At 40.4% G+C, this 27104-nt stretch overlaps 1 protein-coding gene across 2 annotated transcripts; it reads right to left on the bottom strand.

Moving 5' to 3' along the window:
* Positions 1-603: 603 nt before the first annotated feature.
* Positions 604-27104, bottom strand: Has2 (hyaluronan synthase 2). Of its 2 annotated transcripts, none has more exons than XM_048359063.1 (4): positions 26497-27104; positions 15582-16208; positions 5949-6050; positions 604-4281 (listed from the first exon to the last, which is right to left on the bottom strand). In XM_048359063.1, exons 2-4 carry the CDS (start codon positions 16206-16208, stop codon positions 3352-3354), a joined length of 1659 nt encoding a protein of 552 aa, XP_048215020.1. In that variant the 5' UTR covers positions 26497-27104; the 3' UTR covers positions 604-3351. The 2 variants fall into 2 exon arrangements, with proteins under 2 accessions (XP_048215020.1, XP_048215021.1); XM_048359064.1 differs by lacking the exon at positions 26497-27104 and adding an exon at positions 23287-23309.

Here is a 27104-nt window from a genome sequence, read left to right as displayed (position 1 = left end):
GAAAAGGCCAAAAGTGACTCTGTGGCTCGAATGGTACAGTGCTAACCGAGCAGAAAGAAGGTCAGCGACAGTGCCCAGGCATGGGAAAATAATAATAATAATAATAATAATAATAATAATAATAATAATAATAAATTATGTCAATGTAGGTGCTCATAAACAAAGTGTTACTGGACCAAAGGTGTGTGTGTGTGTGTGTGTGTGTGTGTGTGTGTGTGTGTGTTTATGTATTGCCTATAAATGCTTTTGCCCTCAGATAGACCACAGACTTAAGGGTTCCTATGACAGATGATAGGGCATAGCCTGCAATGTGTACTGTCTCTTTGCATTGGAATTGTGCCTAACAGAGCACCAAGTAAATCTATCAGTGAATTAATGCCTGGGTAACCATTAGTAAGCGATGTCATTGAGACTAGAACATAGGTATTTCCGTTGTCCTCCAAGACAATAATGCTATTGGCTATCATTTATCCTGTAACAGTACCAATGCAATGAGGGATTCTGAAGAACCAAATAATAAGGGAAAAATGAGAAATTAGATGAATTTGAGGGATAAATAAATACCAAAGTTTTTCAGGCCATGGAATGCTAGATGTCCCAACCTACTTTACAAAAGCAATATTTATTATCTTTTTCTTTCTGATTATAAAAGCAATACATGTTTATGGAATTTGGAGAATACAAAAATGTATACAGAACATAAGTCCGTCAGATTCCCTGGACTAGAATTCACCATATTGAAACATTTTTTTTTGTCTTTACAAAATTGATGTTACCGTACAAAATGGTTACATATCTTTAACTGTGCTACTTTTCCAACATGCTTACATCATCCCCGCAACCCCTTTTTTAATGTCTAACAATCCTTCAATGTTTGGCTATGCCACTCTCACAGCTCCCATGACTCAAGTTGGTAATTTTATGGCTTTGTTCATATGTGTAAACAATGCCATAACAAACTTGTTTAAATTTCTTCATATCTGTGATTTTTTTCCTGGTCCTATAAATTTAGGTCCTGGCAAAATTTAGGCAGCTTTTGAGATGATCAGAAAAAAAGGCCAGAAGCAATGCTAGTTGGAAGTCTTTTAGTTTCAGTCTCTGTCTTTCTAGATTGTTCCCATAATTGGCAGTCAGTAAATAATTATAACTAGATATCTGCTACCACCCATAAATGACAGAATTAAATTGCATCCTATCTTTGAGCAACCATGATTTTGTTTTTCCAAGTACTCCATTCTTAAATTCATACCACTACAATCAAGAAAACAATTGCTCCCCCTTCCCTTAGAAAAGAAGGCAATGATCTTATCAAAAATATTTTATTTACAAAAGAAATCAATTATACTATACATCCTATACTGGAAATACATTGAATAATTGCTAAAATAAATACAGGCAATTAATTCAACTTTTTATAAGAATGAGAGAATTTTACATTTGAATGTTATCAAAGCTTAACTTAGAACATAAATAGTTAAAAAAGGCAAAGTCAAGTTTTAGTCTCACTTATTGGCATGGTATGTTTGATTCCCAGGAACTTCTCAGTGAGTGAGAACCTGAGTTTTAGAATTCAATGTACCTTGTCCTTTGTACTCAGAAGGTAGAATGTGCAGCTTCTTTTGTAGGATAGATGGAACATGGCTGTTTGCATCAAAAGGAAGCAGGCAGGCAGAAAGCATGTTGTTTAACACTTTGTGTCTCTGCTGTACCAGAGAAGCTTAGAAAAAGCTATTATTCAAAGATTCATGCGTTTCAATGGTATATTTAACACAGGTCTAAGTAGCACCAGCTACAAGGTAAGGCCAATCATGTAAAAAATCTCATTGAATCATGGAGGCTCTGTAGAAACTAAGCTAAGCAAGTTCAGAGTACCTGGTTCGTCCCTTTTTTTACTATATGTACCAGTTTTTGATACCATTCTATTGTGTAGGCATACTTATGAGAACCAGAAGCAAGAGAGAGGAAGATAGTATGTGTATACTACTTCAGAAAAATACCCTTCTGGGAAAGTAAAACAGAACAATCAAAGCTTAATTTTTTCCAAGTGTGAATCAATATTATTTTGTTTATTATAATTTATTCACTTCACCCATGTAAACATCAACTAACATGCAATGTGAACTGGCAAGATTAAAAAAAAGTAAGTGAACCTTGTCACACACACACACACACACATACACATACACACATATATATATACATGGATCCAGTGAATTCAGGCCACAGAACAAAACCTTTGATGAACTGCATTGAATTTATCCAAATTAAATAGGTAATTTCCACATTCCTTTTATTATTTGACCTGAACAAAAAGATTTCCAGAATCTCTGAGGTCATTCATCTTTAACACTCATGTTTGTCCTGTACTGGATGTATTTCAAGGCATAGCATTCCCTTTTCTTTTCTAATCTTATGGGGGGGAAATTGCACTTTTCTACCCCTTTGGCCTTGATTTTTCCTAATTTCTTTTTGTACATACATAAACATGTATGTTTACTCCCAAAGTATGACAGGTTTATTGGCCTTTTCGAAGAGAAATGAAAACAGAAGGCTAAAATATGTTAAATATGTTTTCACAGAAATAAACTATTCAATTGTAAAGAGAGATACTTTTTATTCTTTCTATCATGAACATCAGTTAACCAAGCTTCACATTTTGGGCAGGTTTGTTTTTTTTTTTTTTAAGTATGAACTTTTTTCAGAATCTATTTATTATAAAAAGAAGAAGAAGAAACACAAGTGTATTTTGGCAGAGAAGTAAAATATAGAGTATGTAAAAATTTGTCTTAAAAATTGGCATACAAAATTTAAAAACACAGTACAATTATATCAAAATACAACACAGCCAATGGCCTTGAAGATTTCCTTTGGCATTCCATTTGGTAGAGTGAAACAGAAAAATCCTTCCTAAAAAACGAGTAGCTAACAAAAACAGTCCATAAGTTAGGTTTGTGTAGGTTGAAAGAACTTTTTCCTTGAGTTTCCAAACTCCTTTTCTTCCATGATGACCCACGTAAAGCTAGTGAGGTATTTAGGGCAAACACTGTCAGGCAGATGCACAGTAAGGGGAAAAAAAGTGCATTAAACAAAGAAGGTATCTCATTTTCATAGAAATGACAGGTTACATCTGAGTTTCTTCTTATTGATGCATCATATTACTTTGGCAGAATTAAAACCCAATAAAACGTCTTTGTTCAAGTCCCAGCAGCAGTGATGTGTCTCCTTTGGTGGCTTGATCTGATGCCACAATGCTATTCGGCCCCTAGGTGTACACATCCCTAAGGCAGTGGTGTGTGTGCGTGTGGGGGTGGGTGGGTGGGTGGGTGGCTGGAAACAACCACCAATGTAAGATCATACATCGAGCACCATGTCATATTGTTGTTCCTTCTTCCTCCTGCCACACTTATTAATGAGAACCACATAGAGAGTCAAAAGCATGACCCAGTAGCATGCATAGAGCAAGGTTCCAACAATCAGCACTGTCTGCTTGGATTCTGAGAATGGCTTCTTCGATTCCTTGTAAATGGTGAAGATCACACCACCTAGGAGGATTGTAAACCATACCGAGACTGGAATGAGTCCTATGAAGTTAACAACAATTGTTTTCCTTCCAGATGTGCCCCACCCAGCTTTGTTTATGGTCGCGATCGCAAACATCTTGGCAGGAAGTAAACTTGACATGTATAACACTGAGTAGAGAGACATGAACACCATGACGATGTTTCCTCTAAGGCAGCTGGCAAAAGATGACTTTATGAGACCCACTAGCTGGACCGTTAATAGGAAGAGAAGGATGTTCCAAATTTTACCCCGGTAGAAAAGCTGAATGACTGTGGCAATGAGAAAGAAAGGAAAGAATCCAGTGATAACCGCTTCGTAGGTCATCCACAAGTGATGTTTGTGAAACCACATTGCATTGTACAGCCACTCTCGGAAGTAGGACTTGCTCCAGCGGGTCTGCTGGTTTAACCATCTGAGATATTCTATCGGTGTTTCCGTAAGGCACTTGGACCGAGCTGTGTACTTTGTGGCATAGCCCAGACTTAGCACCCTGTTTGTTAGATGCCTGTCATCGCCAAAGCTACATTGGTTGCCCATAAATTCCTGATTGTACCAGTCTTCTACAAACTCATGCAACAAGGAGTTTCTGTACATTCCCAGAGGTCCACTAATGCACTGGACACACCCGAAATAAGACTGGCAGGCTCTTTCTATATTAAAAGCCATCCAGTATCTCACGCTGCTAAGGAAGGAGATCCAGGAATCATACTTGTTTAGAATCTGCAAGAAGGAAAGAAAACAGAAAAATACAGGTCAGCTTTAGGTAAAGAATCCCAAGAGAAAGCCCACTGCCCTGAGATTACTACCTCCTAGGTCATGTGTTACTTAATGTTCCAAGTTTAGTTTTTCCTTCTCTCTTTGATATGGTTATATCTTGCTGGCTTTTATTTTATGCTACTGATTAGTGATTATTTTATGCTAACTTGATTAGTGTGGATATATGTTGGGATTCTTTGATGATGAAATTTTTTTCTACTTCATTATTGTCCTCTTTTTGCTATGTATTTTTTAAAATTCTTCTTCTTGCTCTTATGTTAGTGTCTGAAATTAAGTTTCAGTTCTCAGGCCCTAAATTATTCTCCCTGACACCTTCTCCTACTCTCTATGATTAGAAGGCTTGTAAGTCTTAGTATCTCCTGTTCTGGAAAGTTTCCAAGTTATCCAATCCTTAGCTGTTAATTTTCATTCTCAGTTCTCCACATATAATTTGTAATGTCAGGAATAAAAAGTTTTTTTCTGGCCTTCTTATAGAATTTGAATCTTAAATTAATATTTTCTTTAAATAAAGGTTATTAAAATTATAGGCTTTTTCTTATAGGCAATATTTCTACATTTCTCTTCTGTCTCACTTTTATTCAGTTTGTATCCTTTTGGTCATTTGCTGTGTCTTTGTTCTTCCTGATGTAATTTCTTTGCCTTCTCTGTGGACATGCATATACAAAATAGGTTCTTCAGACACAAATTTCAAAGTGAATTTTCCATATCCTTCTCACCTTTTGCTAAAATTGAAACTCATGTTTTCAAAAGATGCTTATTTTAGTTTTTACCTTTTCTCACATGCAAATTTTTCCATCCTATAACATTCAAATTATCTCAATGAAAATTTGCTTTATTAAGTGTTTCTCCATTAATAGTAAAGGATGGGTTACATGGGAAATCCTATTTTTGTTTGTTTTGCCTTTCTTACTAGCATAATTTGAGTTACTTTCTCTTTTGTCCCATCTCCCTCTTCCTATTTATGTTTGCAAACAGCTACATATTGGCTAGTTTTTTTGTTTTTGTTTTTTTTTTTTGCCAGTCCTGGGCCTTGGACTCAGGGCCTGAGCACTGTCCCTGGCTTCTTTTTGCTCAAGGCTAGCACTCTGCCACTTGAGCCACAGCGCCACTTCTGGCCATTTTCTATATATGTGGTGCTGGGGAATTGAACACAGGGCTTCATGTATACGCGGCAAGCGCTCTTGCCGCTAGGCCATATCCCCAGCCCTATTGGCTAGTTTTTAAATTTACAGGCATAAGACATACAGCCCATTCTTTACCATACTTCCATTTCTTTATGCTTGTAACCAAATGAACTTCATTCAGTATATGACTCTAGCAAAAAATTTAATATTAAATTGTGGCCCATGAATGCATGCTTGAAATCATTGCAAATATTATGTTGCATTCAATTAATGAGCCACTACAGACCAGGGCTAATCAAAGAAATGCTCTGCTCATGGTTTCAATGTACATAGGAAAACAAGCAATGAAATTAAACATTCTAATGTATCTCTAGCACCAGGAACAAGTGCTGGCACAGAATTGGTACACAATAAATATATATTCAGGGAACCAATGACTATTAAGAGTATACCATGCAAATAAATAAATGAAGCAATCATACATACCTGGACATCTCCTCCAACTCCCCCGACCATCGGGTCTTCTTCTAAAACTTTTACCATCTCCACAGATGAGGCAGGGTCAAGCATGGTATCTGAGTCACACACCTACAAAGAAGAAAGTAGAACATGAATTTAAGAAAGAAGGAAAGATCTGGGAGCAAACACCATGCAGTCAAAATTGGACAGAAACACTGTTCCCTCGGCCTCATTGGCAGACCTGAGTTAGTAAGTACCAGAGGCATGGAGAGAGTTTAGTATATCTTGGTAAATATAAATAATTTACTTTACAGCAGGCTCAATATTTAAGGTAATGAGATTGTGAGATAGAATAGTGAGAATAATGTGCTAACCATCTTTTCCCAGGTGGTCAGGAAGGTTCCAACTTTGGGCAATAAAAAAACTTGTGCCCAACTAACACTTCAGTCCTGTCAAATTAAAGTAGTTAGTCACACTAGAGGTCTTTTTCTTGTCATTTTCCTTAAGTAGTGGCTTTAAACAACTTGTCCCTTGGGTTTGAATTATACTTTTAAAATCCATAAGTATCAAGGAGAAGATATATCTAGCAGGGATTTTGTCCCTCCATCCCCATTTTGATATTGTGAAAGAATGAAGACCCAGGTTTCCTCCAGGTAACTGTACAGTTTTGAAGATATCTGAGGGCCCTGGGTTGAGTAAACATTGCACAAGGAAAGGATCTGGTATGAACTTCAGAACATCTCTTTACTCCACACTAATAACTTTTCTTCTAGTTCTTAGTGTTTAAATGACCAGAATTGGCATGTAAAACCAGTATGATATGTCCATCCAGAAGATGAATGACATAATTGGCATAGAATCACTCTGATCTACTCTTCCATTAATCCCCCATTGAGTTGGGTGATTCTTATTGGGTTGAATTAAGAATAACCTTTAGGGGGGCTGGGAATATGGCTTAGTGGTAAAGTGCTCGCCTCATAAGAATAACCTTTAGGAAGTGCAGCTGTGGCTCAAAGTGGTAGGGCACTAGCCTTGAGCATAAAGGCTCAAGAATAGAGCCCAGGTTAACCCCCATGATTTACCAAAACAAAAACAAAATTGAAAAAAAAAAGAGGGTAGCATTTACAGCCTTGCACTGGTGGCTCACACCTGTAATCCTAGTTACTTAAGAGGCTAAGATCTGAGGATTTTGTTTCAAAACCAGCCAGAGCAGAAAAGCCCTCAACATTCTATCTCCAAAATAACCAGCAAAAAGCTGGACAGGCAGCGTGGTTCCAGTTGAACAAGAAAGTTGAATAAGAGACCCTAAATTCAAGCCCTTGTACTTGCTAACAACAACAACAATAATATTTTAAGTACCTGTGTCAGCTCTATTAATAGCTCTTTTGTTCTGAAAAACATTTGTGTGACAGAAAAATGCAGGCAAAAAAATACCGGTAAATACAACACTATTGTAATTTAAGAAATTAAGGAATTGGAGGGACATCCAGTTATAAGAAAGAAATTTATTACCCCTCTAGATGTAACTAATTACAGCCATATGAAGGCTGGATTTTTAAACTTTTCATGTTGCTTATTTCGAAGCATTCACTTTTTTCAAAACAAAAACCTGTCTGTTGTTTTTTGGTATTGAACAGAGGTTTAGCATGATCTTATTAATTTTAAGGTGGGAGAAAAAAATAGGCAGAAGGAAGTAAGCCTACGTTTCCACACTACAAAGCAGGACTTTGCTAATACTGGGTTTTAAATCCAAACATCTCAAACATCAGGAATCTACACAAAGTCATCTGTAAGTGGTGTTTTTGCCTCTCCTTTACCTTGTCTGTCACAAGTTTTTATTACAGGTACAAGATGGGCAGGAAGCTCTGTAATAGGGGTAGAGAAAGGTGAAGGCAGAAATTCACACACACCCCGCCCCCCGCCTTGAGAACCTAGCATCCCTAAGAGCTACACCCACCTCTATTGACTTATACTGGGAAAGGTAAAAGCCAGAAAGCTAAAATAAGCTTAAAAATAACAGGAAGGGAGCAATCTAGACTTAATGTTCAAATAACTCCGCCTGCTTCTGAGGACAAGCCAGCCAAAGGAGCAGCCACTTTGAAATGTCTAAAGTCGAACCAAATTTCTGAGGTTCCCTGTATTTAACTTGGTCTCTACCCCTCCCATTTTCCTACTGCAGACGGTGAGAAGCCCTGGGCAAGAGATGGTTTGCCTTGTGAACTTGGCAGTCTCAGAAGACAAGCTCTCAGTAATCTCTTGGGGTTTGCTATCAAGGCATTTTACAGCTTTAGTATATTTCCATTCTGGGATGCTAATTCATTCAATCAAATGCCAATTAGAAAGCCACTCTTTGCCAGTCTGTAAAAGCATGTAAATTCGAGGACTGCTGTCATTTTTTTCCCCATTATATTCCATTATGGTCTAACAGGATTTCTAGTTGTTTCCTCACAAATAGTAAGTATGTAATTTTATGAATGGTGGCTATTTAGCTTTAGGCTACAACCTAAGAGAGACACATCTGAGTTCATGCAAAACTGAACTCCAGTGAAGGAAAGGCTATAGGACCTGACTTGCACACTGGGAAAAGTACAAATTGAGTCTGATGGTACCATTAGGACTTCTGAAAATCACGTAATCATTCACACGATCACTAGTTACAAGATTTCTCACAAGGAGATAGGAACAGGAAACCAACACATAACTTTAATAAAGTGACTGGAAGATGTTAATACAAACAGACACGATTGGGAACAATGAGCCACCTCAATTTAAACTCAGAATCAATTAAAAACTAAAACTTTCTCTCTGCCTGCTTTCCTATTCTAGCCAAGAGTTAACACCCTTTCTTTTCCTCCCTATCTCAAACTGCCACTGGCAAACTCAAGGCTATGGGTAAAGTCTAGCCTGTTTTGATAGGGCCTGGGAAATAAGAATGGTTTTATATCTTTAAATAACTGACAAAAATTCAGAAGATTTTTTGTGATGCATGTAAATTCTATGAAATTCAATTTTCACTACCCATAAATAATGTTTTATTGGCACCTGGCCATGTTCATTTGTTTACATATTCTCTATGGCTGCTTTCATACTTCAACAGTACCAAGGAGCCATGGCAAAGCCTCCTATTTATTCTCCGGCCTTCACAAGAAAAATCTGCCAGGGCTTGATTCAAAATATTTAGTCACAGGAGAAAGGTTCTGTTTTCATAAAAATAACAGAAAGTAAGATCAAATGGTCTAAACCTAGCAAATCTTTTCGAGTTGCCTCTCTCTCCATGCAGTTATAAAGATAACTATATAAAACACCGAATATTAAAGCTAGCATAGATCTCCTCCAGCCAAGTCCTTGCTGGTTTTAAGAACAAGTGCCTACAGGAAAAAGGTGCCTGAAGTCTAGAGTCCTGTAACTTACTACTATGACTGTCAACAAGTCATTTGCTACCTCCCTGGGACATTAGTAAAACACTGCATATAAAAGCACTTTCTGAGTTACAAAGGACTTACAGAGAAGTAGGCTCTTAGTACAAATAACACTTGAGTTTTTATACTTCTTCAATGTGCCCAAACCTAAATGATCACGGCAATCATTACCACTTACAGATACCTCAATACAGAGAATTGACACAAAGAATAAAGAACAATCCCATACAGAAAAAAAAAAATCTCATCCTAGTATCAACTGCTTATGTCTGTAACCCTAGGCTAAGATATGAGGATCTTTGTGGGAAACCAAACTGTACAGACAAATATGAGGAACTCTATCACCAATTAACCAACAAAAGGCTGGAAGTGGAGCAATCATTCAAGTGCTACGCAGCACCAGCTCAAAGTGAAAAGCTGAGCAACTATGCAAGAACTTCAGTTCAGCCTCCACTACTGGCACAAGAGAAGGAGGAAGAGGAGAAAGAGGAGGAGGAGGAGAAAGAGGAAAAAGAAGAGGCGGAATGAAGAGAAGAACGGAGTGGAGAGGAGAGGGTCCCTGCTGTTTGAAGAAACTGAAAATTGAAGTTTATTTAGATCTGTCTAGAGCACTCCTATTCTTTCCAAATGATCTCAGTAATCTTACAAGTTCAGCCATTTTCCAAGACTCTAAACAAAAACTCTAGAAATAGTTTTTCCCAATGCCTTACTAATTTGAACCCAACCTAAACTAACAAGTTTCCAGTTTTTAAATTAATGTTTAAAATGTCTTTTCATTAACTAATGGATCTCCCTTGCCACTTATTCCACTTTAAAAAGGGCATTGTGAGCCTGCACAGCAGAAGAAATCTTAATTGCTTTAAAGGATTGCCTTCAATGAGGAAAAAGGCTGAACATAAATCAAATTCCTCCTGTTACTGCTAACTTAAACCTTTTCCTGTTTCTAAGGCTCAGCTCTTTCTTCAACTTGACCCTTCCCCTTAACTTTAATCTCTCCTCTAAACTTGACCTCATCTTAACCTTCACCCAGAGTGCATAGAATTTGCCCTTGGATCTGTCACAACTTGATCACAAAACTTGCCCTATCTCAGTCTATGTAGCTAACAAAAGGGAGTAAAGAACAAAAACTATTAAATATACAGTTACTTATCAGTAAATATAAGATAATACCACGCCCCCTAAACTCCAGAGTAAACATATTTTTGTAAAAATTGTTTTAAAAAGCATTATAGAAAGCTCTGGAAATCAAATTGATCTGGCTCCCAAACCACAATTAACCAATTAGGTAACCTTGAACCTGCTCATTAACTTGGCCGTGTCACCTCATATCTTTAATCATTAAAGACTGCACCCCTCAGATGAAATATACAGGTAATCACTATGAACCACATAAATTTTTGTGATATTTACAGGATAATATGTGTAATAATACAATCTAATGATGGCTATCTACTACTAAATGGAAGTCATATATACTAATAAGAAATAAACTAAATCAAAGGTTTGGATGCATGAAGCTTCAAAGAAAGCAGAAATCCCTGTTGTAATTAAAACATATAATTATTAATTATAATTATAAATAAGTTATGACTCCCTTAGAGTGGGCCAGTGCCTCATCCAATACCCAAAGAATTAAATCAAACAAGTAGTTATTCCCATTAATCTCTTTCAGTGTTCATTAAAGCCTCATAGAGAATAGCTACCATAAATAATGTCAACCAGCTTCATGGAACACTCGCCCAGGTTCTGTTCTGTGAAGGAGGCATAAAAAACTGTGACATGTTGAGTGCCAGTGTTGAAACACAAGGTTAGGATCCTCTGAGCTTCTGCTAAAGTGTAATTTGCTAGTGATCAATATATAGCCTTATTTTCTGGGGACTTCTGTACAAATATAAGGTAATTAAGCTATATTGTGATTCATAGTCACTGAACCCATGCCCAGCACAGCAATAACTCATATTTGAAGGAAAATCTGTTCCATTAAATCATGCCACAACCTTCTAGTGTTTCAAACATAGGCCAAAACATCAGTACCATGCATGGGAAATATTTTAAACAGCTATACCAATGAAAGCACCTAAACTGGACACTAAATAAAACTCTGAAGAAGAATTTTTACAGTATAAAAATCTGAGAGGAGTCAAGCACCGGAAAGTCCATAAGACTCCTTTCTCCAAATAATTACCAGAAAACCAGAAGTGGTGCTTTGGCTCAAAGTAGTAGAGTGCTAGCCTTGAGTGAAAAAACCTAGTAACAGTGTGAGGCCCTGAGTTCAATCCCCACCACCAACCAAAAACAAAATAAACAAACAAACAAAAATTCTGAGAGAAGAAAACCAAGTATCCCCTTGTTTGACCTAAGTTGGAACATGTACATTGGGTGACTCAAAGTTTGAGGCTCTTGCAGATATTTTCGAGTAACTCCCATAACACTGTAACTATTAATTTGGGAATTACTTGTAAAGGTTAGTGAACAGGTAAATTTGCAAGTACAGAATCCATAAATCCTAAAGATAACTGAACCACTATGGTTTATATAGTCTTATTTCTTTTCCCAAAGAATTTTGGATTTGTAGGACACTATAACTTAAGGAAATAATTATTTCCCATTATACTTTTTTTCAGAAAAAATTCATATCAGAGAATGATAGATGTGATAATTTTTTTTTTTTTTTTTTTTTTTTTTTTTTTTTTGCCAGTCCTGGGCCTTGGACTCAGGGCCTGAGAACTGTCCCTGGCTTCTTCCCGTTCAAGGCTAGCACTCTGCCACTTGAGCCACAGCACCGCTTCTGGCCGTTTTCTGTATATGTGGTGCTGGGGAATCGAACCTAGGGCCTCGTGTATATGAGGCAGGCACTCTTGCCACTAGGCTATATCCCCAGCCCAGATGTGATAATTTTTAAACCAGAAAATATTTAGATTGTCTGCTTTATACCTGAGAAATCTCTAATATACCACCAAGGGTATTTTTTTTTTTTTACCATACAGAATGGTGGCTCTAAACTAAATGTATTTAATTTAATATTTTTAAATTTAATTTAATATCTTTGATCTTGAACTAAAATGTTAAATAATCACAAAGGTATTAAGCAACTGGGTAATCTAGATATGAAAACACTAAGTATCTTAAGAATAAGTGGGAAAATTGAAGGACATGCTAGAAAGCATTGAACTCATGTAGCTATGTGTTTCTTATAGGTAATTTTAATATTGTTCTTGGTGTTTCCTTCATCTTCTTCAAACATACTGTTATAAACATGTGCTGCTTTCTTACATAAGCATTATTTTCAAGAGATACCTTAAAGCCATATTCAGGCAAGTCAGAATATATACTTGTTATGAAAATAAAAATTTCTCCAGAAAACACATCAATTCTGCATTTGAACATTTTCCTCCTCTTTTTGTAAAAAAAAAATTGTATTACCTTATTTTCTCATTTTGTTATTTTCCTTCTTTGTTTTTCTACCTCCTTTATCTATCTGTGAAATCACTAGCATCACAGGTAAATGTGACATCCTACTGGCTTTCTTGTGGATTAGAACTTCCTCTGTGCTTTGGTTATTTGATTTGTTACAGGTTGGACAACAGTCAGTAGAGATAGATCTAGGTGAAAACAGACAGAAGGATGGGCAAGTAGCAATGGATGGAGCATTGCTCCTGAGTAGACCAACGCAAGTAGATCTAAGGGTCCCAGGAGTTTAGAATAACACTGAGACCAGAAGTCAGGTTGAGTGCTGTTGAAACCAAGTAAGCAGAAGAGATGGGCTTAAGCACATTCAGAAGCAGCCCTATTCATTTTCTCTTTAAGAAGAAATAAGGTCATCTGTTAGTAGTTAAGCAGGGCGGAGTTTGGACAGGGTGCTGGGAGCATGGTGACGGTATGAAATAATAGGTCATGAGAGCAATAACCAAGACATTCAGAATCAAGGGAAGAGTGCTGATGAGCACTGGGGACCCAGCTGTTGGCTAGGAACCAACATCTTTGGCCATCTCTAGCTACAGATCTGAAGCACTCTCCAACAAAGACCTAAGCAAGTCATCAGTTTCTTCCCTAGGCTTCTATTTTGTCCTGTGTTCTACATAAGAACTGAACTTTACTTCTTGCTTTCCCTCAGTAACTAATCCACCAATATCCATCAACCATCAGAGCATATTAGCAGCTAATGTCCTCATACCCTTACTCCTTTTGTCTTTCCTATGGCTTCTGCTCTTCTGTTCTTCAAGCCTGAGTGAGTCAGAATAGGAAATGAGAGTATTTGAACCTTCAGTTATTGCCATATTTATAGGTCAAGCATAGCTAAATATCTGGGGTTTGACAAGGGAGAGCAGAGTGGAATTATCAGTTTTAGAATGCTAACAGAGTTCTACTCTTGTTTGAGTGCTTGCAAATGACTGAGTATCCCGGGGCCGCTTCCAGGGCCAAGTTCACAGCAACTGCTGGGGTCCATCTTCTGCGGTGTCAGCTTGGAAAAAGGAAAGGTCTCCAGCATGATTAGAGCTTGAGCAGAAACTCGTAGTCTAACCTTTCCTATTTTTTTCCCCTGGACAGGCCCAGTGTACAGTTGTCAAGGATACAAACACAACTCAAAACAAAAATGATGGGAGAAAGGGGCTTTGGGAGGAGTAAGCTCAAGGAAAGAAAGAAGGAACTCACACAGTGATGTCTTAACTGAGACTAACAATTGTAGCAGTTGTGTTAAGTAGAATTTTTAAGGCAAAATATCAGACCAGATGTTTCTTCATTTTAGGCACAAAGCTTCAGTCTTGGTGTCCTCTAAAGTTCTCTGACATGGCTTCTTTGGAAAATACCCTAGTAGCCTCACAGCCAGGCCCAAAGTGAGTATACAAATATGATTCTTCTGAGTTAAGAAAATGTACACATATTGTGAAGGTTCTGCCATTGAGAAATTTGTAGGGAACCTGGGAACCTCTGCCAACTCCTTAGCAGTAGTTATGCCAAAAGGGTATCAGTAAAATACCTCAAACTCAACTTATTCATCCAATGGTGACAATTGGCAGATGCTATAATTTTTATTGGCTTATGTAGAGGCTATAACTTTTTTTTTTTATTTATTTTTTTTGGCTAGTCCTGGGCCTTGGACTCAGGGGCTGAGCACTGTCCCTGGCTTCTTCCTGCTCAAGGCCAGCACTCTGCCACCTGAGCCACAGCGCCCCTTCTGGCCGTTTTCCATATATGTGGTGCTGGGGAATCGAACCGAGAGCTTCATGTGTAGGAGGCAAGCGCTCTTGCCACTAGGCCATGTTCCCAGCCCTGAGGTTATAACTTTTAAAAGTATGGACTAGATGATAGCATAGTAATAGTAACAGAAAAAAGCTTATATCAACACTAATAGAAACCATATTTTTGGCTAAGGACTTGGAATGTATTGTTTGACTTAACTCTCTCAACTCACTGGTGGCATTGGTTTATTCTGCTCAGTGAGCTGAGGGTAAGGATGGTGACTGTACCCAATGCACAGCTGGTAATATCAACTGAAAAAAATAAAGTATCAATATAAACCAGGACAGAAGGAACACTACCCTGAGCTGTTAGGGAATTAATGAGAGACACAACCTGCCTACCAGCAAACATCATCCCAAATGCTTTCAAAGGTCAAGCTGAAATGAGTGAGGTAATGCTGTATGAGGAGGAGAGAAATAAACATTATTTTGTTTTTGCTCAAACGTTCTATTTTTTGTTTTCATTTCCCTTCTTTCTCACTCTCAGTTTTCAATTCTGTGCGCTTTTAAGTCAAAGTTATTCTCACTAGTCTCCTAATGTCAAGTCTCTGTGCAAACCATTTTATAGCCTTTTCTTTCAGCCTCAAAAACTTTCTGCTCAGGCAGACACTATTTTCTTACAGAACTGAGGATTTTTTTAAATTCTTTTTTTTAAGTGTATAGGAAATGATGTTGGGTTTAACTTGGCACAACTAAAGGGACCAAGAAGGCCAAGGGGGCAGGAAAGAGAAGGGAAGGAAGGGTCTCCTGTCAAAAACAATCTTGATTTCTAACCAATAGCATGGCATGAGTGTTTTCATAGATAGCCTTAACAGTTTTATGAGATTATTTTTTTTCTGGCTTTCAAAATGTGCTTTCAACAGTCGTTCTGTTTTCAAATGAACTGAAAGAAGTACTGTGTTGAGAAGGAACAAGGATGGGCTATAGCATATGACTGAAGAGATACAAAAGCTGCTTTATTTAAACATATGTTTGCCCTGGCAGCAATATTGGAGACCTACCTGTACATAATCCACACTTCGTCCCAGTGCTCTGAAGGCTGTGTACATGACTTCTCTTTTTCCTCCCCATTTTTGCATGATGCAGATACTCTTGTTGGACAACACCAGTTGGGTTACATGTTGCGAGCTCTCTTTGTGGGACTCATCCGTCTCACCAGGACCCTTCTCATGGAAGTTGTTCTTCCAGATATAAGTGGCAGATTTGTCCCTGCCCATGACTTCACTGAAGATGTCCATCATGTAAAGGTCATCATCAGAGTTCCCATCGATGACCATGACCACTTTAATCCCAGGGTAGGTGAGCCTTTTCACAGATTGCAAACATTTCCTTAAGTAGTCTGGGTCTTCTTGATAGGCAGCAATGCAGAGAGCAACCGTTTTGTTTAACTTAATGGGAGTTTCCAGGGATTTTTTCATTTTTCGGTGTTCCAAAAAGGCAAACAGGCTTTGGATGATGAGGTGGGAGGCCAAAAAGGCACCGTACAGTCCAAAAGAGAAGTAATAGTTATCTGTTTGGATAAACTGGTAGCCAACAATATAAGCAGCTGTGATTCCAAGGAGAAGAGAGACTCCGAAAAGTGTGGTTCCAATTATTCTCAGGATGCATAGAAACCTCTCACAATGCATCTGTAATGCAATCAAATGACACTCTTGGTTAGCCATTCTTGACGTATGCTTGTTATGGACTTGGAGGAGGATTATACAAGACAGGGTGCAGGAGCCATAACACTAACATTTCCTTATTAACCTTTGTGTGATCCCCTTGGTCCATCTGCAAGAAAGGCATAGGCTAAGGATGCCTTTCTCCAAGAGATGAGGATGCAACTGAACATTATAATGTATATACAAATACCTAGGTGTGTCAGTTTTTATTTTCATCCTGCTCTTTCTGTATGTTGACACAGCTAGAGAGGGAACCAAAATGTCCCCAAACTCAAAGAAATCTTTATTCTTGCTCTGTCAGGATCTTCAGAAGTTAAAAAAAATCCATATAAAATGTTGCTAAATTTCTCATGTGTGATTGAATCTCCTTTGTTGTAAAATCCCTCAATTTACACTTTCCAAGCAGCTAGCTGAGATTGGAGATCAGAACCCCCTGCTTGCCAGTCCTTAGTGGTCAACCAGCTGTGTGCCCTTGACTTTGTGTGAGTCACCTGGCCTCACTAGGCCTCAGGGTTCTCTTTTGTTTTAATCTTCTAAGTGGTTACGTCTACACTTGGTTATTTCCAAATTTCCTTTTAATATGAAAAGGCTTCATCCCTACACTAAATGAATACAATTCAAAGTCCTGTGAGTCTGAGATGCCATCCTCTCTTACATCAGTTATCCCCCCAATTAATTGGCTAGATACTAGGGAGGCAGGAACCTTGTTGAAACATAGTAAGCACACAATGAATAGTTTTAGAAATAATAAGTGCATTAAAAAATAAATAACAGCATGTTTCATGCCAGAACTTTAAAAGCTCTAGTACGAATCAGGTGTTGATGGCTCAAACCTGTAATCCTAGCTACTCAGGGGACTGAGATCTGAGGATCAGGGTTCAAAGCCAGCTCAGGCAGGGCAGTTCTTGAGACTCTTATCTCCAATTAACTGGAAAACTGGAAGTGGCACTGTGGCTCAAAGTGGTAGTCTTGAGTGAAAAAGCTCAGGGACAGCACCCAGGCCTGAGTTCAAGTCCCATGACCAACAAAAATAAAAATGAGGGCTGGGGATATAGCCTAGTGGCAAGAGTGCCTGCCTCGGATACACGAGGCCCTAGGTTCGATTCCCCAGCACCACATATACAGAAAAAATGACCAGAAGCGGCGCTGTGGCTCAAGTGGCAGAGTGCTAGCCTTGAGTGGGAAGAAGCCAGGGACAGTGCTCAGGCCCTGAGTCCAAGGCCCAGGACTGGCCAAAAAAAATAAAAATAAAAATAAATAAAATAAAAATGAAAGAAGATAAAAGCTCTAGCACATTAGACATGAAAACTACCTCAGATCTTTGCAATTTGGTTCTCAATAAGATTTTTGAACAACTCAAGAACGAACAGGTAAGACATTTCTCTGTATGTTTCCTCTTTTCTTTCTCTCATTCCTTCCTTCTGTTTTTTTTTTTTTTTTTGTGCTGGTACTAGAGCTTGGACACAGAATCTCACACTCACATTTGGCTTTTTTACTTAAAGCTAGTACTCTACCACTTGAACCATGCCTCCATTTGTGGCTTTTTGCTGGTTGATTAGAAATTGGAGTCTCGTGGACTTTGCTGACCAGGCTTGCATCTTCAAACCTCCAGCCTCAGATCTCAGCCTTCTACGTAGCTGGAATTAACAGGCCTTTTCTCTTGAAGTCTGAATACGTTCTTTCTTTTAACAAAAGAGCTAAGAATTATCTTCTAAGGGACACCATTAATGTAAGTGAAGTCTTCCTATCTTCAATCCCTCATGCCATCTTTAAGGATTTGTCATAGAATGAGTACTTCCAGCTAAGTTTTGAAAGTTGAATACATTTACGTTAAATGAAGACTTAGGCTAAACAAGTAACTCTGTGAAAGCTCCTCCTAAGGATGCCATCATAACGTGCTAATACCCATCAGGCCTTGCATTCAATGTCTGCATAGAACACAGATGCTCTGGACTCTTAACACTTGTACGGACATGTTGCTCAGCCGTAGAAAGGTACTGTGTACACATTCCCATGCCATTGAATGTAACTGTACACAGAGGCAGTGGGTGTGTGTTACAATTCTTGGAGATTTTAGTATGGTGCTCAACAGTCGTGTTATGCCTTTCCATAGTAAGCCCAAACTATATGGTGTTGTCTGGAACTCTGAGATGGGACAATTCCAGCAGCATCCTTACAAAGGAGGTTGTGTCTCCTCTGACAGTTCTTTCCCTTCTACAGTCCTGAAATGTGTATTAACAGGGACCTGGGGGACTGCATAGGCCCAAGAAGGAAGAGGTCTGAACCTTAAATTGCCATTAGGACAGGAGTCCTTCACAAGGCTGGTTACCTGGCTTGGACTCTTCCATTAGCAAGAAATGGAATTCTGGTTGGCCACTGGTGGTTTCATGCCTGAAATCCCAGCTATTTAGGAGGTTGACATCTGAGGATCATGGTTCAAAGACAGCCCAGACAGAAAAGCCCCCAAGACTCTAATCTCCATTTAACCAGCAAAAAGCTGAAAGTGGTAAAAATGAGAGCCTTGAGCAAAAGTCAAGCAAGAGCATAAGGCCCTGGATTCAGGCCCCAGTATGTACACGTGTATGCACGCATGTACACGTGCACATACACACACAGAATAAATTATAGATTTTTATTTGTTCCTTTCTTGTCATTATGCATTTCAGAGTCTAGCTCATCCTATCCCGTTTACCCTAGGAAAATGCAAAGCAGCCTAGAGACCTGATTCTGACTTGCGGGTATCACCTTTTATTTTTTTGATGGTTGTATTAATACTTGTCAAAGATTTTTCACAGGGCTTTGCTGAAGAACTAAGTGAAACAAGAGTTCATGGAAAGAGTTTCAGGGATCTGAACTATATGCAGCATGAAGGAGTACTAGTATAAGAAGCTGAAGAAAAATAAAACAGAACACAAACTGTGTTCCACGGTTAGCCATCTAGGAATGCATAGTGGGTGACTCGGGAGCCTGGGACAGCAACCATTACAGGAAGGTCAAGCTGAGGCTTCTGGGAGAAGAGAGAAATGCTTCGTTTCTAGTGTTAGGCCAGCAAGAGCAGCACCCCTTGTTCATTACCACAGCTGACTATGCCTCTAGGGCTCCAGAAACCATGGCTTAAAGGTGCTGCAAGCACCAGACTTGGAACTTGTCATTTCCAAGACATGAGTCATTCTCACAAGAGTGAAAAATTTCAAGGGGACTACGGCTCTTTTTGCCAAGGAGAAGCTTAAATGTGTATTTCACTTATGTTTAAAAAAAATCATCCTCGCCAGCAAGGGGAAAAAAGAAAAAAAAAAAAAAAGAAAACCCAAACCCACTCTGTCTGCCATTCTTTTCCATTATTCACATTTTCCTTGCTTTTATCAGCACACGTGGACATTAAATGGTCACATCGCATCTGTTGGCCACAGCATAAGTGGGAACACCCTCTTACATCATAGGAGTCCACAGAAATGTCCTTTTGAAGCCTGGGAAAAGTTGCTAGCTAACTGCAACAACATGAACCTTTATATTCCTGCTAGATAGCTCCACATTGCCTAGTGTGCCACACAGAACATCTCTCACTGGAGGCCAAAGGGCAAAAGGCACATTTTAGAGAGGTTTTGCTGAGGGATACATTGATCTCAGAGAGGGACACACAGGAAGTGTGGTTGCTTTTTTTTTTTTTTAATTCCCCGAGGCGATTTCACAGATTTGGGAACCATATGTGTGAGGCTTTCTGAGACAATCCCTAATTCAAATGCTCTGTCTCACAGGCACACTAAAACAGGAACATGTCTGTGTGGTTGCTGGGTTGTTTTTTTTTTCCTGTTAAATTGGAAAAACTAGGTTAGTTCAATCTTAGGTCCTAATGACTTACTGTTAGATAGAGTAGGCTTTTAGAAATCTATATTCTATAAATATTCAAAATATAAGATTTGGATGTTTTTGACTAGTATCATACTTTTAACTGATTTTTAGACTGCTACTGGACATATCAAGTCCTTTAATAACACATTCTCCACAGAAGTCTGGGTGAAATAAAATGAACAGAATAGTTCAACACACAATAATGCAAGCACTACTAAGTCAATATATGTTTGTGTTTGTGTGTGTACAGTCTTTTTTCTTTACTGTGCCCCAATGACATAAGACATTACTTGACTTCAGTAGAAATTCAATAAGTATCTGTTGAATTAATAAAATTTAACTACCCTCATCCTCATTGCTATAATAGCAGCTAATATTTATTCATTCTTCATTACATTTCAAACAGTAAGGAAAATTATTGCCTCATTTAACATGATATCATTTAATCTTAAAAGCTTTTGGGGCTGGGGATATAGCCTAGTGGCAAGAGTGCCTGCCTCGGATACACGAGGCCCTAGGTTCGATTCCCCAGCACCACATATACAGAAAACGGCCAGAAGCGGCGCTGTGGCTCAAGTGGCAGAGTGCTAGCCTTGAGCGGGAAGAAGCCAGGGACAGTGCTCAGGCCCTGAGTCCAAGGCCCAGGACTGGAAAAAAAAAAAGCTTTAGGTGCCAAAAATATATTAATTTTGTTATAATGTACGCAAGTGACAAGGAAAGTACCCAGCTTTACCAACAAACCCTGCAGTAGCTTGAGTTCAGATGATTAAAGCATTCTCAATAAATACCTGCTGAACAGATTTAGGCCTACATAATGAAATAGGGTGTATCCATTTGTTTCTGGCAAAGAAAGAAAAAAATTCCCCAATGTTGTGTAAGAGAATATCTGAAGCCCCTCCTGATATAGAAAGCGTGCAATGAGCACACACTCATGCACAGACACAACACCAGCCAATGCTCAGAGATTGGTGGAATTTCTTCCTAGTGAGATCAAGGCCTTCCCTTCCCTTGTCTAATCCAAATGGGACTCTAGAAGGAAGGGAATTAGAGCCTTCCCTTCTCCCTTGATCTTTCTTTTTATAATAACCAGAGAGGAAGTTCCATGGCAGGGAGAATCTCAGCTACATTCAGTGGCCTAGGGCAGTGATGAGAACAGAGTCCCCATAGATTTTATACAGTGGTCCTCTCACTTTTGATCTGGGAGATCAGATTTGTTGATTCAGCATCTGGAAAAAAGGCTACAGAGATTCAGTCAGATGCCACCTCTTCTGAAAGGTCATAGCTCACAACTCCCTTTAGGGTAGCCCTTCTACTCTCCCCTTCTTGTACCCCTGGGTACATGCTCCCTTCTTAACCCTGCTTAACTTTCTAAGTTGGACCTGCTTATCCCACAGGGCCTTTTGTGTCTCGGTGACTGTTTTGTCCCTAGACCAAAAGCCCGAGCGTGACACTTGGCAGTTACTTGATAAATATATTTGGAATAAATGACTAGACTACATAGTAGTCAATGCAGAGACCATCTATTTTCACACCAGGGGCAGTGAACTTCTTTAAAAGAACAGCTCCAGACAGGTGCTGGTGTCACGTGCCTGTCATCCTACCTACTCAGGAGACTGAGATCTGAGGAATGCATTTCAAAGCCAGCCTGGGTAGAAACATCCATGAGACTCTTATTTCTAATTATTCACCAAAAAAAAAAAAAAAAAAAAAAGCCAGAAGTGGACATGTGGCTTAAGTGGCAGAATGTGAGACTTCAAAGACTCTCAGGGACAGCGCCCACCTAGGCCCTGAGTTCAAGCCACAGGACTGGCAAAAATCAATTAAAAAATAAAATGAAACCCTATTTCCGTGCCTCTATCCATCACTTGAGAGAACAGTAAAAATTGTTATTGACATCTATTCTTTAAACCTCAGTTTCTTCCCTGTGCCATAAAAATAGCAGGCTGGATTTCTATAAGTAGGAAATACAGCAATATAGAAGGCTCAGGACTTGAAACATGTATGCATTCAATAACTGCTAGTTATTGTCATTACTATTGTTGTGGCAAGCCAATATTTTAATCCAAATAAAGAATAACAAAGTAAAAAGTGACTTGTTCTTCCCCGCTTCCTCATTATATTTTGAAATCCACTAGGGAATGGACCAGTGTCCTTTTTAGCTTGTAACTGATATGTCAGCCAAAAATGATATGACACTTAAGGTATTGCTCAAGATAATGTCTAAAGGTAAACCTTATTTGGAGGACATAGGCCCTCTTTATTTGTAAAATCATGCACGCCCATTGGGAATTGGGAATGTTGATCTCGACAAGGGAAGTTTGTTCCTTTGTAATAAGACATATGCACAGGGTAGCCCTCTGTCAGTGTGTTAGGAAGGTATTGCAAGGAAATAGCTTAAAAAAAAAAAGTAGTGGTTCCAAAATGTTGTGGCTTATATGAATTACCAGATGACTCATAAATGTTATGGATATGTAATTTCAACACTCTGCACTCATTCATGAGTTGTGACCAGGTCATCACAAGTGTAACCTCTCCTCTGGAAAAATCTAATGTATAACAAAGGGTGGCAAACACTGGGTTAAAGTCAGTGACTTTACGCGCTCGTTTGCATTTGTGTACCTCTATTCAATGTATTCCCTCTGCTAAGGTTCTGAACTGGAAGTCTGAGGTAAATCTGTTTAGATGAATTTTTCTTTTCTTTACATTACAGAACATTACCCCTTTAGCACATGGTGTGTGAAGATCCCTCCCACCCCCCAATCTCCTTTATCCCTCTGCCTTTGAAGTCTGCCCTTTACTTCCTAGTCACACTGGAGTTTTCCTAGCAGAGATTCTGGAGCCAAACTGATAAGGTTGGTGTATCAACATTCCAAAGGCCTTCTTACCACTAGATCCAGAGCTTCAAGATTCACAGTTCTCTTCCTTTGTATGATCAATTTGAATCAATGACTCCTACTTAGCAAGTCAACCCTTCCAAATGCTCTCTGGGTTCCTGAGCTTCACCCTCCTGAAGTGAATTCACACTGCAGGCAAATATGACAGTGACTTGATGTGCCCTCTTATCTATTTTGACTCTCATAAACTTTCTATGTATGTCAAAGCCCTATGTAGCAAAATGTAGCATAAATGTCCAGTCTCTGTAAAATCGTACTCTTAAATTATTTAAAATTGTACAGGAGAAGATGATACTTACCTCATGGCCAATTGTCAAGAGGGAAGGATGAAAGCCAAGTTGTGGTAGAAGAAATGAGTTTTCTATACCCAGGGCTGGCCCCACTCCACTGCTACACCAGCGGGTGCCAGCTTTGCCCCTGTAGTCTCTTACAGGAAACTCAACCTGGCTAGACATAGGTAGAAAGGAGAGTCCAAAGAAATGGGCTTTATTCTCTATTCTCCTATTACATTAAGTTATGGATTGTACTTCAAGCAAAATACAGGAAGCTGATGGTGTAACAAACTACTTGTTACGTTTTAGATTTAAAACGAAATTGTATACTATATTTTGCCACCAGGGATTTCCTCCTTGGACCCCAGGCAAAGGGGATTTCTTCCTAGGGACAAAAACAGAAAATGAAGAGAAAGATACATTCTGAAAAAATGTAAGAAAAAATGTTTTTAAAGAATTTTAGTCAAAACAGAAAAAGTACGTATGGAAAAGCATTTATGAAATTCAATACTGTGGAGTTATAGCCCAAAGACTCACAAGCAAACTTACTTTCTAGTAATAGTTTCTTGTTCATTTGTGGCACAATTCTTGTTGGCCAAGACAGTAGCTGATAGAATATCATGTTTGGTTAGATGAACGTGATATTCAATTTTGATGCTAGCTAATGATTGGTTAAATTGCTGAGTTTTTATGTGTTGTGTAATTCTCTTTGGTAATATATAGATTTATTTTTAAGTAGTAAAAATCATGTATCTGTCAATATGTCTACAGTGTTTTTCTTTTCATCCAACTCATAAGAAAATCAATTCAGTAGGAATAAAATTCTACAAGGCTTTAGTTAAAATAAAAGTACACATAGAATTTGGGATTGTCTGTCCTAGGACTACAAAGGCATACAGATTATATTATATAGTGTGTATAATATATATATACTCATTATAAGCACATATTATATGTATACACTATATGTATATATATATTTATACATTTATGCATACATATACACACAGAGAGACACACCAAATCAGGTATTTTATAACATTAGGTTTCACATAAAATGTAAAAGAATAGCCAAATTACTAGAGAAACCTCTAGATCACGATGGCATATTGGCATATATATGTGTGTGTGTATATACACACACAGATATATACATTAAATCCAACAAAAACCACTATCTCAACATATATCCTTATTAATTCTGTAGGGAAAAAAGAGTAAAGAATGGATTTTATGAATGAGTCAACTTATTGGAAGGAAGAGAAGAAAGCATTTAAAGTTTAAGTGTTCTTTTCAAAATCAATTCTCTTGCAAACTTTAAAATGTCTACAAATAGGTTGAGAGGGTCTAGGCATCTAGCTTCGTGTATAAAAACTACATAGAAAATTCCACATGTTTAACGTATTGACCATTAAAGATCTGTATTGACCATTAAGAAATACCATCTGGTTTCATCATCCCCCACTGTTGCAGCTTCCCATGCCTCCAGTGACAAAGCAGAGGTTGACACTTCAAGTCTTCTCTGGGCACGGATGTCCTCGCCCTCAGCTCCACTCTGCTGACCACGCGTCTATATACCCTCGGGCCTTCCATGGGGATGCCCTTGGTGGCCAATCGGGGCTCCCGGATCGCTTGCGTCACGTTCCCCGCCCCCCCCCCCGGCTGTGATGTCAGAGGCGATCCCAGCCCGGCCACGTGGGGTGGAGCAGAGTCGAGTTGCAGTGCAACTGCGAGTGAGTCCCATTTGGCAGCTGTGTCCCCGAAGGGTGGGGACCTGGACTAGACCGCCGGGAGGGGCCGACGTAGCCTCTACAGGTTCCCCCCCCCCCGAGGGAAGGGGAAACTGAGGCTGGAGCAGCTGGCTCCCCCAGAGGCGCACGGCACCCCTAAATCCAAGTACTCCGCGCGGGCTTTGGCGCGGCTGGAAGCTGACACCCCCCAGTGTGTAACCGGACCCAGGTCTCCGGAGCCCCCCTCCCAGACCCCGGCGCGGGGCTCCCCGCTCCCTCTTTTTCCAGCCTTAATGATCCTTTCAGCGCGGCTTACCCCGGGCTGCGCTTTCTTGGCTGGGGGAAAGCGCCCGCACGCTCCCTCCCTCCCGGATCCCAGCCGCACACAGACCCTCCTTTCAGACCCGCCCTCCCGGTCCCCGACACATCCCAGCCGGCGCTCCCGCCCCGCGGGGTCCAGCCCGGCGAAGGCCGCCCGAGGTGTGGGTCCCCCATCCCAACGCCACCCGCGGGCCCTGGGGTCTCCACCCGGAGGTGGATGTTCCCGACATCCCCCCCCCCACGAACACCCCAGCCCACCCCACCCCGCGGTGCCCCCCGGGCCCAGCGGAGCAGGGCAGCGCCCGCGTGCTCGGTGCCACGTCGGAACTGGCTCCGGACGCGCTGCAGCTGCCGGAGCGCCGCGCGCGGTCCCCACGCACGCCCTGTCCCCGGGCGGCGCGCGCGCAGGCGGGCGGGCGGGCGGGCGGATCCCCGCGCACCGAGGGATGATGCGCGCCGCCCCGCGCGCCCAGCTGCCCGCGCCACCGCGGGCTGCGGGGATCCCAAGCGGAGCGGAACCTGGGCAGACCCAGACACCTAGAATGGGGCTGGGGAAAGGCCGGAGGAAAAGGGGGGAGTGGCCGACCGGGGCCGGCGGCGGCGCCGGGAAGGTGGCGCGGGACCCTCCTCCTCCTCCTCCCCGGTCCAACGGAGCTGCGGGACAGACCCCGCTTAACCCTTTCCTCCCGAGCCACCAGCGAGCCGCTCACTTCAGAGTCCCGCGGGCAAGGCTGGCCCAGGATTTTCCTCCCCACACAATGCGTGTGAGAACAAGAAAAGAGGTGCGGCTGGGTGGGTGGGAGGTTTGAGATGGTTTGGGGGGATGGGGGTGGGTGGGAAGGAGGGACTGTGCGGATCTAGAGAAAGAAAACCCTTGATCCCTAACTCAGCAGCCCCGTCGGAAGCTCCGGAAAAGGCAGAATGGAAAAGTACACCCCCGGGAGGGCAAACGGGCCTCAGCCTGGGAGAGGCTACCTGGGTACCCAGAAAAGCAACGGGTTCCTGGGCAGAGCCGCTAGGATGGGGAATCATCCGAGTGCTCGGGGCGTGTTGGGAATGTTCAGACCTCAAACTTTTCTACTGAAACTGACCGTTCAAAAAGATGGATGTGGATGACTTCTTCCCTTTGCCCGGACCTATGGCAGGACCTTCCCCCTTCACCCAAACGCGCCTGCCGGTCGCCTACCTTGCTTGGCTCTTGGTCATAAAGTCGTCCGCAGGCTGGTTGTGTGGTCCCGGAGGGTCGATGGAAGGCAGTTTCCAAAATTGAGGTAATAAGAGATCAGATGAATTTGAGACGACCAGCCAAGAAAAACAAGAAATTTAAAAACAACATTTAAAAAAAGATGGGGTGGGGGGAGTTTTCAATATTGGGTGCTCCCCCACTTTTTAAAGAAAAAAATATATCACTAATAGTCTCTTAATCATTCCTGTTGAACTCCAGTCTGGCAATTCCTTGTTTAAAAAAAAAATTAGCTGTGCTTTAAAAATAAATTAACTTTTCTGTTGTTGTTCCAGTTTCCCTCCCCTCAAAAGGAAAATTCTCTCTCTCCCCTACTTTCTCTCTCTGTCTGTCTCTCCCTTTTTATTTTTTTATTTTTTGTGTGTCCAGAAAATAAAAAGGCGCCGGTGCAAAACGCAGCAGAACCCAGGGAGCACAGAATCAAGAGAAAAGTCTTTGGCTAGGGCTGGTTCAAGTCCCTGGCTCAATGGACTGCTTGAAGCCAGGACTGGGCTAATTCTTTCCAGACGTCTTGACTTCTCCTTCCTCGCTGTGGTTGCCTTTCTGCCTCC

Source organism: Perognathus longimembris, chromosome 12 (assembly GCF_023159225.1).
Source record: "Perognathus longimembris pacificus isolate PPM17 chromosome 12, ASM2315922v1, whole genome shotgun sequence".
In the NCBI taxonomy this organism is placed as follows: domain Eukaryota; kingdom Metazoa; phylum Chordata; class Mammalia; order Rodentia; family Heteromyidae; genus Perognathus; species Perognathus longimembris.
The sequence above is the reverse complement of the archived record's forward strand: the minus strand, read 5'-3'. Positions and strand labels throughout refer to the sequence as shown.